Raw genomic sequence first — 18,448 nt, forward strand, 5'->3', positions numbered from 1 at the left:
ACTAGACATACAGTTACTTTGTGCAGAGAGGAAGAGGCAAAGCGAGAGGGATAACTGCGCCCAAAATCTATCTTCTCTCGCAGGTGGCGTTTTTTTCCGCTCACCAAGCGATGAGTTTTAGTATGGAGGTCAATGAATGTCGAATTTGGTTGACAAAAAAATGTAACGGCTTATTTGCAACGTGTGGCTTATTTGATCGAACATAAGTTTCGTAATGCGTAGTTTCTTACGAGTGTACTGATATAAGTAGGACACTTGACATCCCGGCAACTTTGAGAAAAATACTTTATATCGGACTTGTGCCTGTTGTTCACAAGCGTATCTGCCCTCTCATTGGCTAGAATGGTCCCACCTGATCTTACCTCCCGACCATTTTTGAAGAAATGTATTTTCATTATTACAGTGTACACTGGAATATCTGATGTAATCAGAGAGAGCAGGAAATCAAAGCCTCCAGTACATGCGTCTGCAATATCTGCATTACGAATACCTGGTAAGAAGCTGCTTTGTGCCTGGGGTGCCCAATTACATTCAGTTTTCTTGATCGGCAGGTCAGGAGCCTGCCCAGAACATAATTATAAATAATGTGTCCTGCAAATTGACCGCAAGAAGCGCAAACAGATATAGTACAAAACATAATAATTTCAATTCTTGATTACATTTGGATGTGATCACATAATGCTTCTCTATATATGCATGGGAATAATTGGGTACAAATGTCCTACATTAAAACCACTGAGTTGATTTCCTGGTGATTTAACAGTCTTTGTAATGTAAAACTTGATTAAAACTTGATTAAAAAAATCACCTGACAGCTCCAATAAATATACTTCTGTAACAAGCTACATTTCTATAGTGTCCATCGAATATTGACTTCATTTAAAGTGGTCAATATTGAAATGATTGGTGTTTTTAGGTTTAGAATCAAAGATAATGTAGTACATTTTTATGTGACAGTGAGAATCATTTTGACCTGTAAAATATATTGTGTAGGCTACAGTGGATGTCAAAACATCAGTGACAAAGTGAGTCCATCTTGGTCCAGTGCAGGATGATTTATCTACATCTGCTCCTCAAGAAATGTAGGCTATAGAAGGGTATACGCTTCCTTACAGCAAATGCCCAGTAGGCTATACTGCATCAGCACAGAGGATATTTAGCATGAATAACCCTTTACTATTAGATAAACCTATATTATCTATATCTATCTATTAGTCTCCAAATGAGCGTTGCACTTTGATTTGCTTAGCTGACACTGCACTTAGCCCATAATGTGTCTGAGGCCGCAGAATGTAAACAAGGCATTTTGAACAAGGCACACTCACTTGGTCACTACTAGGTTACTTCTACCCATGTTCTCCATATTATATACTGCTCAAAAAATAAAGGGAACACTTAAACAACACATCCTAGATCTGAATGAAATAAATCATCTTATTAAATACTTTTTTCTTTACATAGTTGAATGTGCTGACAACAAAAATCACACAAAAATAATCAATGGAAATCCAATTTATCAACCCATGGAGGTCTGGATTTGGAGTCCCACTCAAAATTTAAGTGGAAAACCACACTACAGGCTGATCCAACTTTGATGTAATGTCCTTAAAACAAGTCAAAATGAGGCTCAGGAGTGTGTGTGGCCTCCACGTGCCTGTATGACCTCCCTACAACGCCTGGGCATGCTCCTGATGAGGTGGCGGATGGTCTCCAGAGGGATCTCCTCCCAGACCTGGACTAAAGCATCCGCCAACTCCTGGACAGTTTGTGGTGCAACGTGGCGTTGGTGGATGGAGCGAGACATGATGTCCCAGATGTGCTCAATTGGATTCAGGTCTGGGGAACGGGCGGGCCAGTCCATAGCATCAATGCCTTCCTCTTGCAGGAACTGCTGACACACTCCAGCCACATGAGGTCTAGCATTGTCTTGAATTAGGAGGAACCCAGGGCCAACCGCACCAGCATATGATCTCACAAGGGGTCTGAGGATCTCATCTCGGTACCTAATGGCAGTCAGGCTACCTCTGGCGAGCACATCGAGGGCTGTGCGGCCCCCCAAAGAAATGCCACCCCACACCATGACTGACCCACCACCAAACCGGTCATGCTGGAGGATGTTGCAGGCAGCAGAACGTTCTCCACGGCATCTCCAGACTCTGTCACGTCTGTCACGTGCTCAGTGTGAACCTGCTTTCATCTGTGAAGAGCACAGGGCGCCAGTGGCGAATTTGCCAATCTTGGTGTTCTCTGGCAAATGCCAAACGTCCTGCACGGTGTTGGGATGTAAGCACAACCCCCACCTGTGGACGTCGGGCCCTCATACCACCCTCATGGAGTCTGTTTTTGACCGTTTGAGCAGACACATGCACATTTGTGGCCTGCTGGAGGTCATTTTGCAGGGCTCTGGCAGTGCTTCTCCTGCTCCTCCTTGCACAAAGGCGGAGGTAGCAGTCCTGCTGCTGGGTTGTTGCCCTCCTACGGCCTCCTCCACATCTCCTGATGTACTGGCCTGTCTCCTGGTAGCGCCTCCATGCTCTGGACACTACGCTGACAGACACAGCAAACCTTCTTGCCACAGCTCGCATTGATGTGCCATCCTGGATGAGCTGCACTACCTGAGCCACTTGTGTGGGTTGTAGACTCCGTCTCATGCTACCACTAGAGTGAAAGCACCGCCAGCATTCAAAAGTGACCAAAACATCAGCCAGGAAGCATAGGAACTGAGAAGTGGTCTGTGGTCCCCACCTGCAGAACCACTCCTTTATTGGGGGTGTCTTGCTAATTGCCTATAATTTCCACCTGTTGTCTATTCCATTTGCACAACAGCATGTGAAATGTATTGTCAATCAGTGTTGCTTCCTAAGTGGACAGTTTGATTTCACAGAAGTGTGATTGACTTGGAGTTACATTGTGTTGTTTAAGTGTTCCCTTTATTTTTTTGAGCAGTGTATATAATGCAATAACAGAAAAGTACTTTTATGAGAAACCCTTTGCTCTTCGCTCTTTCACAAGACTCCAGGCACTGCAAACAGGATTAGGCCATAGACCTGGCAGAAAAAGCACTCCTCGGGTTGAATGCTAAGGTTCTCCAACTGGCCTGAACTCGAAAGAGGGAAAGTAGAAGCATATGTCCCTCTCAGTGCGTGTGAGTGAGGCAGGAAACCATTCCCAGCCCAGAGAAATATGCTGTAATGAAACCTGCCTTTACAGTCACCTGCACCATATAGCCTGTGGCATTCCCTTTGATCCACTGGGCCCTATCCACAAATAAAAAAACCTGCCTTTCCATTGGTCTTTGTTGCTTATAAATATTGGGTTTTGCAGTAATATACCCACGCCTCAGTGTAACAAATACCCCTCACACAGTAATGAAGTCCATGAGGGACAGGCCCTCTCAAAACAAAAGGCTTATACAGGCATCATGTCAGCGAGCTTATCACTAAACCCCTAGCTACCAGCTTCTTACCAGGTATTCATAATGCAGATATTGCAGACGCATGTACTGGAGGCTTTGATTTCCTGCTCTCTCTGATTTGACGGTTACAGCTCACTACTGAGAACAAAACACACACAACTAGAGCAAATAGAAAATTCCCAAACACTGAAGTAAACCAAATATATGCATATTGGCAGCAATATATTGGGGTATGGCAGATACTGTAGTAACCAATTGTTAGTTATTTTTCTACTAAAAGCAATGTTCTTTGGCAGTGATGTTCCATGAGGCAAAAATGCTATTCTATTGCCAAATATTCTCAGAAATTGAGAAACTAGACCCTGTGTGGACCAGGACTTTCACTGGAAAACTGTGGGGAACGGGGATAAAGTCCACAGTAATGGATGTTTGAACAAGAACTTTTAGAAAGCATTGGCAAGAAGAGAGAAGTAAGCAGAGAAGCAAACGAGAAACATAACTTAACAACCTTTGGCATCTCAAGGCAGTTTTCTCCTAAATGTTACTCTAATGGAATCCATGTTTCCCCTTTGCAGCTTTTGTTTCCCTCAATAAATGCTGCCCTGACGTGTGCATTGTAAAGGTGTCGGACCACCTCCACGTTCTCATTTTCTTCTCTGCCAATTAATTCTCAGTCCAGACCTTCAAACTTTCGCTACAAAAACAGACACGTTACATGTGCATCATATTCCCAGGAAGCTATTACTGGGCTAGAGCTGTGGGATGTTACACCCCCAACTGATTGATATGCCCTTCTAAAAAACATTGAATCTCTCCCTGAAACACCGCATATACAGTCGTGCAGACATCTTAAAGGTCTTACAGGAGTTGAGAGAATCGAAGACTACTAATGCATTTCACTGAAGCGCTGATTAATCCTTACTGACATTTTTTGGGTGATGAAAGAAAAAGCCACTTCATTCTTAATTGTTTTCTTTACTGGAAATAACATAGCTTAATAGCACATTAGTAAGATTTAAATTGGCACATAACAGGCCTTCAGACCCGTTTCCAACCTTGACAGAAGTTCCTCCGCATTGGAAAGTCTCTTTTGGTTATCATATAACCGTTCCTTCTTCTTCGTCATGGAACGGTGTGCATGATGGCTAGACAATTCCCTTGGCTTTAACATTAATGTGCTTCAGTGATCATTTTGGCCTTCAATCTTAATCCAAGGACAGGAATGGTAAACAAAGAAAACATGCAAGTCATGAACAAAGGAAAATTGCATGAAAAATTACCAACAAAATGTACACAAAGCAATGGATATATACAAGCGAAAAATGTACAATAAATGAAATACCAGAGACGTAAACAAAGCTACATCAATAAACCTTTTCAGCCCCTTTTCCACAGAACTCAGAATGATATTCACTATTTTAGAAAACTGAATACCTAACAGTCTATGGCCATAATCCTATTGGTTGGAGGTGGAATATTCATCTGCATAGAAATGTAAGACATAGAAATATAGGACTAACAAACCACTGTGGTGATACTTTGGCCCATGGCCTGATTCATTTCTTGGACCATCATAAGACCTTAAGGCCTGAATAAAAACGACAGAAGGGGTAACTTATATTTGAATAATCTCTGTATGCTGGAGTACCTTTAAGACAGAAATGTTATGCAATACTAGGGCAAAGGCTGGTGCAACATTGACAATCTCTTAACTCATGTATGTTATTAACCCTTTTCCAATAAAGAAAATATAAAAATAGAAATAACTGAACCATGTTGAAATGTAAACACTCAATTGTCACTTTTAAACACCTGAATCAGAATACATTCCATTGATGAGATAGTCCACCTGGGTGTAGTCTTTCCTCCTGTAACTCTTATAGGCCTGTGTGAGGAAGAGAACAACTGTAACTAGGAAGAAGAGGAGGCCAAACAACAGGACAGCCAATAGAGCGCTTCTGTCCACCAACTGTCGAGTCAGAATCTCGCCGGCAACAACATCTATAACGGCTCTGTTGGTGTCTTCGTCCAGCCTTTTTGTGCTGACCTCAGTAGTGGCGGTTGAAGGAACCATGGAGTTTCTGGAGGTAGCTCGAGAGCTGGGGGACTCCAGAACGGTTGGTGACGGCTTCTTCTCCTCATCTGTAGGCGTGTCTGCAGTGGTTGTTTTTGGAGTGGTAGTTGTTTTTGGAGTGGTAGTTGTTTTTGGAGTGGTAGTTGTTTTTGGAGTGGTAGTTGTTTTTGGAGTGGTAGTTGTTTTTGGAGTGGTAGTTGTTGGTATTGTTGTTGTGGTAGTAGTTGGTTGTGTTGTGGTGGTATTGGTAGTAGATGGCATTGCTGTTGTGGTGATAGTAGTCATAGCGGTGGTTGTTGTTTCTGATTCCGTTGTTTTCATCATCTGTGGGACGGCTGGTGGATTCATAACAGTAGTAGATTCCAGCTTTACTGAAGTGGCTGAGGTTGTTCCTGGGCTTTGGATCTTTGACTTGCGGGTTGTCTCAGATACTGTAGTTGCTGTGTCATTCTTGGGAGCTGGCAAATGTGCTGCAGTCATGGTAGATGCAGTTAAGACAACAGGAGTCCCTCCAACAGATGGAGCCTGACCAGCATCGCTGTGCTGTGAGGTAGAGCCGGTCTCATTGAGGGCAGAGGTTTGTGTAGTTTGATTGCTGACTGTCAATTCATGAGCAGTAGGGTTCTTATGTTGGCTTTCCAATGGAGTTACGGAACTTGAAGACTGAGTGACATGTTTAGCTTTTTTCTTAAAACCACTGTTGTCTGTTTCTGGGGAAAAAAACAGATTTAAAATATTGTGAAAAATCTAAAGGCATTACATGACATGCATTTCAATCACAAAATAGATGGTTCATTTACAACCCTTGGAAACCAAAAGATTCAGTAACTAGATTTATCAACAAAAAATATTAATATTGGTAATAAGAAGCTAATAAAACATTCTCCACCCAAGCATTGTGTACATACCTTGTTCCGTTATCAGGTCAGCGAAGGAGATACAGCTGCAGTTGGTACAATTCGGACATGTCAAGAAAAAGCAAGTGGACTTCTCTTTCCAAAAGAAAGCATGATCACATGTCGTATTGAATGAGCCTGTGGAATAAACACACGCCAAAAAAAATGTAATAAGGAAATCTTGCATGCAGTCAAAATCATATCCAATATTAAGCCAGAAATTGTACCAGTCAAAAGTTGACACCTATTCATGAGTTTATTTTGACTATTTTCTACATTGTAGAATAATAGTGAAGACATCAAAACTATGAAATAACACATATGGAATCAAGTAGTAACCAAAAACAAAAGTGTTAAACAAATCAGAAATATATTTTTTTATTTGAGATTCTTCAAAGTAGCCACCCTTCGCCTTGACAGCTTTGCACACTCTCGGCATTCTCTCAACCAGCTTCATGAGGAATGCTTTTCAAACAGCCTTGAAGGAGTTTCCACAAATGCTGAGCACTTGTTGGCTGCTTTTCCTTCACTCTACGGTCCAATTCATCCCAAACCATCTCAATTGGGTTGAAGTCGGGTGATTGTGGAGGCCAGGTCATCTGATGCAGCACTCCATCACTCTCCTTCTTAGTCAAATAGCCCTTACACAGCCTGGAGGTGTGTTTTGGGTCATTGCCCTGTTTAAAAAGAAAAACAAATAATAGCACAAACCAGATGGAATGGCGTATCACTGCAGAATGCTGTAGTAGCCATGCTGGTTAAGTGTGCCTTGAATTCTAAATAAATCACTGACAGTGTCACCAGCAAAGCACCCCCACACCACCTCCATGCTTCACGGTGGGAACCACACATGTGGAGATCATCCGTTCACCTACCGTAAATTACGGACTATAAGCGGCAACTTTTTTCCCAGGCTTTGAACCTCGCGGCTTAAACAATGACGTGGCTAATATATGGATTTTTCCCGCTTTACATTTTTTCCCCCCCAAAAAACACATTCTGTGACGTGCTTAGTTTTTTGGCGGCATGAAGCTTTCATTAGACCAATGAAATTGCCGAACGGGTTCAGGTCAAACAACTTTTTTGTTTACTGTTTAGATTAAATCGAGCGCTCTCAAACTTCCCATCATTCTAATTACGGTAGTCATTTTGTCACCCTCATCATGGCAAAGACACGGAGAAATGCATATGATGCAGCTTTCAAGTTGAAGGCGATTGATCTGGCTGTTGGAAAAGGAAATAGAGCTGCTGCACGGGAGCTTGGTCTTAATGAGTCGATAAGACGTTGGAAACAGCAGCGTGAGGAATTGACTCAGTGCAAAAAGACAACTAAAGCTTACTGCTAATTTTACATTTTTTGTTACAAGCCGTGTTTCGTTAAAGCCTATTTATTTTTGTTACAAGCCGTGTTTCGTTAAAGCCTATGTAAAGTTCATTTGTTTCAATGTACCGGTAGGCATCTGCAGCTTATAGACATGTGCGGCTTATTTATGTTCAAAATAAAAAAAATTAAAAAAATTCAGTGGGTGCGGCTTATATTCAGGTGCGCTTAATAGTCCGGAAATTACGGTACTCTGCGTCTCACAAAGACACGGCGGTTGGAACCAAAAATCTCAAATTTGGACTCATTAGACCAGAGGACCGATTTCCACCGGTCTGAGGTCCATTGCTCGTGTTTCTTGGCCCAAACAAGTCTCTTCTTCTTATTGGTGTCCTTTAGTAGTGGTTTCTTTGCAGCAATTCTACCATGAAGGCCTGATTCACGCAGTCTCCTCTGAACAGTTGATGTTGAGATGCGTCTGTTACTTAAACTCTGAAGCATTTCGTTGGGTGTCCGAGCTGTGAGCCAGTAGTTTAGACAGACAGCTCGGTGCATTCAACATATCAATACCTCTCATAAATAAAAAGTAGTGATGAAGTCAATCTCTCCTCGACTTTCAGCCAGGAGACATTGACGTGCATATTATTAATATTAGCTCCCTGTGTACATCCAAGGGCCAGCCGTGCTGCCCTGTTCTGAGCCAATTGCAATTTTCTTAAGTCCTTTTTTGTGGCACCTGACCACACGACTGAACAGTAGTCAAGGTGTGACAAAAAGGGCCTGTAGGGTCTGCCTTGTTGATAATGTTGTTAAGGCAGCGCATCGCATTATTATAGACAGACTTGTCCCCATCTTAGCTACTACTGCATCAATATGCTTTGATCATGACAGTTTACAATCTAGGGTTACTCCAAGCAGTTCAGTCATCTCAACTTGCTCAATTTCCACATTATTTATTACAAGATTTAGTGAGCGTTTTGTTCCAAATACAATGCTTTTAGTTTTAGAAATATTTAGGGCTAACTTATTCCTTGCTACCCACTCTGAAACTAACTGCAGCTCTTTGTTGAGTGTTGCAGTGATTTCAGTCGCTGTAGTAGCTGACGTGTATAGTCATCCGCATACATAGACACTCTGGCTTTACTCAAAGTCAGTGGCATGTCATTAGTAAAAAAATGTAAAAAGCAAGGGGCCTAAATAGCTACCCTGGGGAATTCCTGATTCTAACTGGATTATATTTGAGAGGCTTCCATTAAAGAACATCCTCTGTGTTCTGTTAGACAAGTAACTCTTTATTCACATTATAGCAGGGGGTGTAAAGCCACAACACATACGTCTTTCCAGCAGCAGACTGTGATCGATACTGTCAGTCTAACAAGACAGCCCCCCAATCATTTTATCAATTTCTCTCCTTCAATCAGTCATTTGTGTAAGTGCTGTGCTTGTTGAGTGTCCCTCCCTATAAGCATGCTGAAATTCTGTTGTCAATTTGTTTACTGTGAAATAGCATTGTATCTAGTCAAACACATTTTTTTCCCAGAAAATAGTAAGGGTTGGTAACAGGCTGATTGGTCAGCTATTTGAGCCAGTAAAGGGGGCTTTACTATTCTTGGGTAGCGGAATTACTTTTGCTTCCCTCCAGGCCTGAGGGCACATGCTTTCTAGTAGGCTTAAAATGAAAATGTTGCAAATAGGAGTGGCAATATCGTCTGCTATTATCCTCAGTAATTTTCCATCCAGATTGTCAGACCCCGGTGGCTTGTTGTTGTTGATAGACATTTTTTCCCCCCCACCTCTTCCACACTGACTTTACGGAATTCAAAAGTACAATTCTTGTCTTTCATAATTTGGTCCGATATACTTGGATGTGTAGTGTCAGCATTTTGTTGCTGCCATGTCATCCCTAGGTTTGCTTCTCTTCCCAATGAAAAAGTTATAAAAGTAGTTTGCAATATCAGTGGGCTTTGTGATGAATGAGCCATCTGATTCAATGAATGGAGGAGCAGAGTTAGCTTTTTCCCCCCTAAATTTCATTTAAGGTGCCCCAAAGCTTTTTACTATCATTCTTTCTGTTTCATAGTGTAGTTTCTTTGTAAAATTTAGTTTAGTCACATGGTTTCTTAATTTGCAGTATGTTTGCCAATCAGTTGGGCTGCCAGAATTAATTGCCATACCTTTTGCCTCATCAAATCAATTTATTAAGCCCTTCTTACATCAGCTGATATCTCAAAGTGCTGTACAGAAACCCAGCCTAAAACCCCAAACAGCAAGCAATGCAGGTGTAGAAGCACATGCCTCGCAACCATACCATTTTTCAATTCCTCATCAATCCAAGGGGATTTAGCAGTTTTTAATAGTCATTTTCTTAAATGGGTGCCTGCTTATTAGTAACTGGAATAAGTAGTTTCATAAATGCGTGAAGTGCAGCGTCTGGTTGCTCCTCATCACACACCAGCAAATATTCTTTACATCATAAACATAAGAATCTGGTAACTAACGAACTTATCTTCTGCAGCAGAGGTAACTCTGGGTCTTCCTTTCCTGTGGCGAACATCATGAGAGCCAGTTTCATCATAGCGCTTGATGGTTTTTGCGACTGCACTTGAAGTTCTTGAAATGTTCCGTATTGACTGACCATGTCTTAAAGTAATGACGGACTTGTCATTCCTCTTTGCTTATTTAAGTTGTTCTTGCCATAATATGGACTTAGCCCTATTTGGTAAAATACCATCTTCTGTATACCAACCCTACCTTGACACAACACAACTGATTGGCTCAAACGCATTAAGGAAAGAAATTCCAAATGCATTCCAGGTGACTACCTCATGAAGCTGGTTGAGAGAATGCCAAGAGTGTGCAAAGCTGTCATCAAGGCAAAGACTGGCTACTTTGAAGAATCTCAAATATACTTTTTTGGTTACTACATGATTCCATAGGTATTATTTCATAGTTTTGATGTCTTCAATATTATTCTACAATGTTGAAAATAGTCAATAAAGAAAAACCCTGGAATGAGTAAGCGTGTCCAAATTTTTGACTGGTACTGTATATTAATTCAAGACTGAAGAATGGAACATACCAAGAGCATTGTCATGCAGGCAACATAAATATAGCTGGTCAACAAATAACACTTCTCAGGAGTTATCTAAACATGTCTCCCAAAAAGTTGCCGCAATAAACCCTGGGAATTCCTTTAAAAAATGTTCACCACAGGGACTAAGGTTGTCAGCGTGAAATGAAATAAGAGTAGTACTGAAAAATAGACTAAAAACAGTCTCAGCAACCACCGTCCGTGTTTATCAGGAGATCTGGGATCCATTACAGAAACAGATGGGAGAAAACAGGCCTGTTTACGCCTCCTTTGATCCCTTCCAAACTCGTGTGCTGGAGCTATCCTCTCAGTTACACACCTTTGCCTCAACATCCAGCCGTGCACGCCTGATGGCTCTCTTCCCACTGCAGAGCAGACCTACTGATGAGGATAACAGGTGGGGAAAAGCAGAAGAGCGGAGGCAGACCTGGGCCTGCACCGAGGAGAGGAGCCGGCCCCACCGGGGAGTCAATGTGAGAGGAGGCAGAGCGAGTTGCGCGACCTCAAGTCTGTCTCCTCTCCTGCTTTATTTTAAAGCTGCTGCTAGGCGCCGAGGAATCAAAACTCCTTTGCAGTTAAAAACTTCAGGTGAAATGATGATCGAGCAAGAAGAGAGAGAAAAAAAAGTTTGGCCTAGAGAGCCATTCCTGGTCATTGATGGCAAACTAACTGGAAGGCCAGATGCTTTGTGTTTTTAATGATTCCCCAGCTGTTCCAAATGGGACGGGAAAAGAGTGTGGAGGGTTGGGAGTTGAGGAAAGCAGGGAGAGGGGGTAAGAATATCAATGTTGCAGACAGCCCCTCACTCCCCTTCCTCTTAAGTTACTAGGGGGTCACCCTATGCTAGGGGCATGACGTGTCCCAAACATACAGGTCTCTAAGCTGGAATGCTAAATGATTGTATTTATAGCCCTCTGTCATACCACACATTACATGCTTCCAGATGGTAATACCAACCTTGTTTTCATGCCCTACTACTTTCAACCCACATTGCCTCTGGGAAGCCCTGTGGCGTGTTTAGGGTGGATCATGTGGTGGATCTGGAAGAAGGCTGGGCCATTTACAACTAACTCCTCCCATGGAGATAACAACTGCCTTTGGGTTATATGTAGCTATGTATTTGATGCATACATCTGACCAGACTCAGGTGGTGCAGCAAGAAGTATTGTAAGATCTAATTTAAAGAAGAACCTGTCATGACAACGGCTGCGTTTACACAGGCAGCCCAATTCTGATCTTTTTTCCCCATTAATTGGTCTTTTGAACAATAAGATCCCCCAAAAAATGTGATTTAAAGAGATGTGATTGGGCAAAAGACAAATTTGTGGAAAATATATATTGAATTTGGCTGTCTGTGTATGGGGCAAGGCTCTCCAAAGCAGCGCCAGGCTCATACACAACACAGCAAGGCCTAAGAATCCCTTTCATCTTAAATCTGAAACACATGGTTGCTTTGAAATTATATGTCCTTCAGTAGAAAGATGTGATTTGGGGGAAAAAAAGTTACATTATGGCTACTCCCATATCGGCAGTGTTACTGCTTTATCCCAAGAGGTAAGCTTTGAGATGTAGGTAGGTAGCATGCATGCACCTTATCTTTTTCTATTAGAGCTTCCTTCAGGTTATGAGTAACGTTTATATGAGAAGTAGTAAGACAATGGATCAAACATTGGTGAGCTTTAGTGAACTGGTGTACATTCCACAACATATTTGATATGTTTTCAGTCAAATAAAAGAGTTGGAGCAAAAATATAGTATTTATGTGCGTTTTCACTTTTCACCTGTGGCAACACACCTGATTTGTTGATTTTCTGATTCAAAACTTACATTCTTCAGAGCAATTGGTTTGCCCTGTCATTGTCTGGCTGGCCACAATGCTGAACTGGCTGGCCACATGGGATGACAGACAAGGTAGCAGCACCAGGAGCCCAAGGACGGGGGACAGGACGAGGAGAAGATGCAGGGTCATGGTGAAATGGTGGCACACACACTGGGCAGGGAGAGGAAGGCAGTGGACACGAGTCACAATGAAGACAGGGGACACACCACCATCACAGCTCTAACATCTACAGGAGGGCACAGAAATGGAAAAAGGTCTCATTAAAGATATTTGCAGCCGTCATCATCCCATAGAATTGCATATCATTTACAGACATGTGTTTGCATTTTAATGTTGTAGTTTTATCTTCCATAAAGCCATGGATCACTTCCATCTCAATTTTATTCAAGACACGCATTACCATTAAAATAATGAATTGTGAAGTTTCACATTTGTAGAGAAGACAAAAACATGTTTGATTCTGGCTCCAGGTAGCCAATGTCTGTGCCATGAGCTGTTTAGTGACCATTTGAAAGTTTGACTCATGAGCAGCATCTAGCGGGATTACTACAAAACGATACAACTGTTTTAAAATTCTATCACCTGTTACAAATTGATGATATAGTTCAAGTTTCATGTAACATCTGAGGATATGTGTAATGATTTTTCCATCTAGCCTAGTTAACGAAGAATAGACAGAGGGAGAGATGCTTGTAGCGGAACACATATTTCACCATTGTACTGGGCAGCTTAGTTATTTCTGATACCATCACAATTCTGATACCATAAATAGGTTATCATACACGTATATTTGTATACAGCCATAATAATGACCTAATGATGAGGCGCGATTTCACCTGGCATAGAAAATGTGCTCACTCGCCAAGACACTGTTGTTCAGAGGAGCTAGCTAACACAATCACTTCAAACTGAAGCTGGAAAGACTGCAAACTACCTGCACTTCGTTTGACTTATTTTAATTTCTTTGTATATATCCATAAAAATGATCCCAGCTGATTCATGATTTCGACTGGCTGAGAAACGCTGTCTGCTTGTCTGTCTCGATCATTACAGCAATACAAGGTTAATACAAATCTCCGGTGTTGAAAACTAAATGTTAGTCTAAAATAAAATGTGATAATGTTTAGATGCTTTTTATAGTGGAGATCAAGTTTATAAATTGCCTGGCTGGGCTGATGAAACAGTGGATTGCGCAGTCAGATTGAACAGTAAAAAGGCACTTTAACTAACAGATTTAGCCGGTGGTAATTTGTGGAATAGACACCAGCTGGAATGCGGTTTAAGCAAATCAGTATTCAAGATTAAACCCACCCGTTGTGTAAAATTCAGATGTTCAACAACTCCGTGGCCCTCACAGCAGTTTTAACATTCCAGAATATTGTTCAATCCTCAAGGACACTCACTGTTTATAGAGTAAGATGACAGTTGACTATTCTGTATCATGTTATACAGTAGTAAGAAGCCAACCCAAATATCATACCATTGTCAAACACCCAGAAAAGGAACATGCATACATTCTACAAGAAACAAAATCTCTCACCATTGCTGTCCTCAAGATATAATGGTTACACCTTTTCAGACCTCTTGTTGGCTCTGCCCTAAATGTAAACACCACTTAGCTGAACAAATTGCCATAGTTCACTGCATGCGTCCCAACGTGGTGATCATGTGATGAACAATGGATTTCACTCCACTCTATTCTCCACCCAACTTTCATTGCACAAATGGACAGTTTACAGAGTAGTTAACTAGTTACATGTGTGTGGGAAACACCAGGGACGTCTGGCTTTACGTATTTATTACCAATGAGCATTGGCAATATGGTTTAACCTTAACGTCCCATCATCAAACCACGCTAGCTAGATATATTTGTTTTGTAGGAGATTTTCCAGTCATCTGATGATTCTCAGTAACTATACTGTTCTCTTTGAAGTAGAAAGAATAATCGATATAAGTTTAAATATTAGACATGTGTAAGCAGAATGAAGGCTGAAGCTCATGTGAGTGTACAAAGTTGGATCAAGGTCGAATTGACCATGTAAAAACAGAAATCAAGCATAATCTGTGTAGATGAGGCAAGGTAAACTAACAAGACTGACTGGTCTGGGCCATATCTGATCTTGTGAATGCTACTGGAGACGCACATGAGTTAATGACACATACACAACATCAGTAGGAACTTGTAAAGAACATTAGCTAAGGGGTATGCATGTCACACCACTAATAGAATCTATGCCCCAATATCTGAACCAATAAGAGAAGGGAAACTAAGTAAGACAACATGATTCCTAAAGTGGAGTGAAGAAGGGTAAAACTGTATAAAAGCCAAGCACTAAGAATGAGGCAGTTTTTCCATGGAATTTCTCTGCTTCTGTTACTTTTGTAATAAAGTCTAATTTAATTTACAAGCTCCTGTATCTGAGAAGTATTTAATCTAATATTTTCTACAACAGTTTCCTGAACACTCATCTGTCATGAGACCTCTTCCCCCAGTCATGTTGATAGCGGCTAACTTAGCTAGAAGCCCACAGTTATGGAGTTAGTTATTAGCTAGCTAACAACATTGTGCTTCCTACAATTAACTTCACCTTTTGGCTGTAAGCTACGTTACTGAAATTAAGAGACAGGTCCACTGTGTTGCAATTCTGGTTCATCACACTAGCTTGCTTGCTAAATCGACAGCTAGCTGTCCATGTGGCTGATTGTGTAGCTAACAGGCAAGCGTTTCTAGACCAGCATCAGTTTGCAAATCAGGATAGATACCATCAAATCCACCGCAGGTAGTCTAGCCACTACCCCCACTATTTGCTACCTAGTTAACGTAGTAGCTAGCGGCCATCTAGCTAACGTTAGCCAAAGACCAACTCACTCACCCAGGCAGGAGGAGGCTAAATGCACAACTTTTAGCCAACTTCTGTTCTTGTAGCTATCTAGCTAACACCGTAGTAGTTAATCTATGTATGGGCTAAAAAGCTATGTCATGACACGCAGTCAAACACATCCTCGTTCCCAACACATTCTATTTAGCGAGCCATTAACCTCATAGATGAGAACAATGATACAGATATTTCACCGGATGTATAACTGTGAAGCATCCGCGTGGCGTCCCCTCACTACCAAATATGGTGGTGAGAGAAAGCCCAATGGCCAGCAGTGGGAGAACATGAAACGAGATGGACTTTGGACGACATTCTGCAAATGCTCTCATCGATTAAATATTTGATCACAATACAGTTCTGTTCCCAAAACTAAAATCTTTTGCGAACAGAGTGAACTAAGTTTGGTAGACTCTACCCTTTGCCAAAGTTTCCAAAAATGGTTTAGTAGGAGTGCAAGGGCGAATTGACTTATTGCACACGCGCACTTCACAGAGTAGGCGTTCCCAAACATAAATATGCAAATACATGTCCCGGGTTGGTAAAAACAAGCATTGCGATTGGTTGAGAAGCGTTCTAAGCCGTACTAAAAAAACAGTTTAGCATGGTAAGCCTGACTCAAAATAATCATTTTGAAATCATTAACTTGATCTTCACTGTAAAATGTTTCTAGACATTATTTCGCCTTGCTTCTAGCCTAACATTTGGTTTGCAACAACAGGGGTTTGTAAAAATGTTGCTGTCTGTCTCTCGACTTTTGCAACAATGTTTCAATATTGAAATTCGATCTTCACTGTCCTAATGAAAATTAAAGTGTCAGGAAGAGACTGACATCTTTTATCAGCCAGTCGAAATCATGAATCAGCATATTTTTTTTATGGGTATATATGTATACAAGGAAATGTCAATAGAAAAACAGGTCAAACAAAATTAAATGCAACTACTTTTCTGCTACATAGCAAGATTCAACAACTGAGACATAAACTGAACAAGTTCCACAGACATGTGACTAACAGAAATTAAGTAATGTGTCACTGAACAAAGGGGGAGGGTCAATATCAAAAGAAACAGTCAGTATCTGGTGTGGCCACCAGCTGCATTAAGTACTGCAGTGCATCTCCATAGATGAACCTTCACACCAATCTGAAGTCCTAAGCGCTCTGGAGTAGGTTTTCATCAAGGATCTTTCTATACTTTGCTCCGTTCATCTTTCCCTTTATCCTCACTAGTCTCCCAGTCCCTGTCACTGAAAAACATCCCCACAACATGATGCTGCCACCACCATGATTCACCGTAGGGATGGTACCAGTTCTCCTCCAGACGTTACGCTTGGCATTCAGGCTAAAGATTTCAAGCTTGGTTTCATCAGACCAGAGAATCTTGTTTCTCATGGTCTGAGAGTCCTTTAGATGCCTTTTGGCAAACTCCAAGCGGGCTGTCATGTGCCTTTTACTGAGGAGTAGTTACGTCTGGCCACTCTACCATAAAGGCCTGATTGGTAGAGTGCTGGAGAGATGATTGTCCTTCTGGAAGGTTCTCCAATATCCACAGAGGAACTCTGGAGATCTGTCAGAGTGACCATCAGGTCTTGGTCACCTCCCTGACCAAGGCCCATCTCCCCTGATTGCTCAGTTTGGCCAGGCGGCCAGCTCTAGGAAGAGTCTTGGTGGTTCCAAACTTTTCCCATTTAAGAATGATGGAGGCCACTGTGTTCTTGGCGACCTTCAATGCTGCAGAAATGTTTTGGTACCCTTCCCCAGATCTGTGTCTTGACACAATCCTGTCCCGGAGCTCTACGGACAATTCCTTTGACCTCATGGCTTTTTGCTCTGACGTGCACTGTTAACTTTGGGATCTTATATAGACAGGTGTGTGCATTTCCAAATCATGTCCAATCAATTGAATTTGCCACAGGTGGACTCCAATGAAGTTGTAGAAACATCTCAAGGATGATCTATGGAAACAGGATACAACTGAGCTCAATTTCAACACTCTTAGCAAAGAGTCTGAAAACTAATGTAAATAAGGTATTTCTGTTTTTATTTTTAATACATTTGCAAAGAAATCTAAAAACCTGTTTTGCCTTTGTCATTATGGGGTATTGTGTGTAGATTGATTATACAAAAAAGAATGTATAAAGAAAAAGGCTGTAACATAACAAAATTGGAATACTTTCCCAATGAACTGTACAGTCCCGACACACATCTAGGGTTGCTACCCAAGCCGGCTGGTCGTTCGTTCTATCGGTTCGGTTGCCAGAGACGCGATCCAGTTGTTAAGTCTTTTTGTTCTAAATCTATGGACTCGCGACCCAGTCGTTCGTTGTAAATGTTCTGTTGCCATGATGGCTGGCAGTGTTCTTATCCCTTGATTGCTAGCAAGTGATTTTTGGGGGAATACATCCATAACAATGAGCTAATGATGTGCGTTTTCGCCTGGCATAGAACATTTGTTCTCTCGCCAGGCCACTGTTCAGAAGAGACAGCTAACACAATCACTTCAAACTGAAACTGGAATGACAGCAAACTACCTTTATGTTGTTTTTCTATTGACATTTCTTTGTACACTGAACACAAATATAAACACAACATGTAAACTGTTGGTCCCATGTTTCATGAGCTGAAATAAAAAATCCCAGAAATGCACACAAAAGGCTTGTGCACAAATTTGTTTACATCCCTGTTAGTGAGCATTTCTCCTTTGCCAAGATAATCCATTCACCTGACAAGTGTGGCATATCAAGAAGCTGATTAAACAGCATGAGGGCTCCCGAGTGGCGCAGCAGTCAAAGGCACCACATCTCAGTGCAAGAGGCATCACTACAGTCCCTGGTTTGATTCCAGGCTGTATCACATCCAGCCGTGATTGGGAGTCCCAGTGCACAATTGGCCCAGCGTCGTCCGGGTTTGGCTGGGGTAGGCCGTCATTGTAAATA

General features: G+C 41.7%; 1 protein-coding gene across 2 annotated transcripts; it reads right to left on the reverse strand.

The window, feature by feature from the left end:
* Positions 1–4,370: 4,370 nt before the first annotated feature.
* On the reverse strand, positions 4,371–15,720 carry c10h11orf24 (chromosome 10 C11orf24 homolog). Of its 2 annotated transcripts, none has more exons than XM_014124450.3 (4): positions 15,511–15,720; positions 12,625–12,863; positions 6,398–6,523; positions 4,371–6,199 (listed from the first exon to the last, which is right to left on the reverse strand). In XM_014124450.3, exons 2-4 carry the CDS (start codon positions 12,764–12,766, stop codon positions 5,220–5,222), a joined length of 1,248 nt encoding a protein of 415 aa, XP_013979925.3. In that variant the 5' UTR covers positions 12,767–12,863; positions 15,511–15,720; the 3' UTR covers positions 4,371–5,219. The 2 variants fall into 2 exon arrangements, with proteins under 2 accessions (XP_013979925.3, XP_013979926.3); XM_014124451.3 differs by lacking the exon at positions 15,511–15,720 and adding an exon at positions 14,178–14,314.
* Between the last annotated feature and the right edge of the window lie 2,728 nt (positions 15,721–18,448).

Source organism: Salmo salar, chromosome 10 (genome assembly GCF_965601325.2).
Source record: "Salmo salar chromosome 10, fSalSal1, whole genome shotgun sequence".
Lineage (NCBI taxonomy): Eukaryota > Metazoa > Chordata > Actinopteri > Salmoniformes > Salmonidae > Salmo > Salmo salar.

Coding starts and splice junctions, on each gene's coding strand:
- c10h11orf24 (XM_014124450.3), bottom strand. CDS start 12,766: ATGACCCTGCATCTTCTCCTCGTCCTGTCCCCCGTCCTTGGGCTCCTG. Junction 6,524..12,624: donor AACCAATTGCTCTGAAGAAT/GTAAGTTTTGAA, acceptor TTTATTCCACAG/GCTCATTCAATACGACATGT. Junction 6,200..6,397: donor TGACCTGATAACGGAACAAG/GTATGTACACAA, acceptor TTTTTTCCCCAG/AAACAGACAACAGTGGTTTT.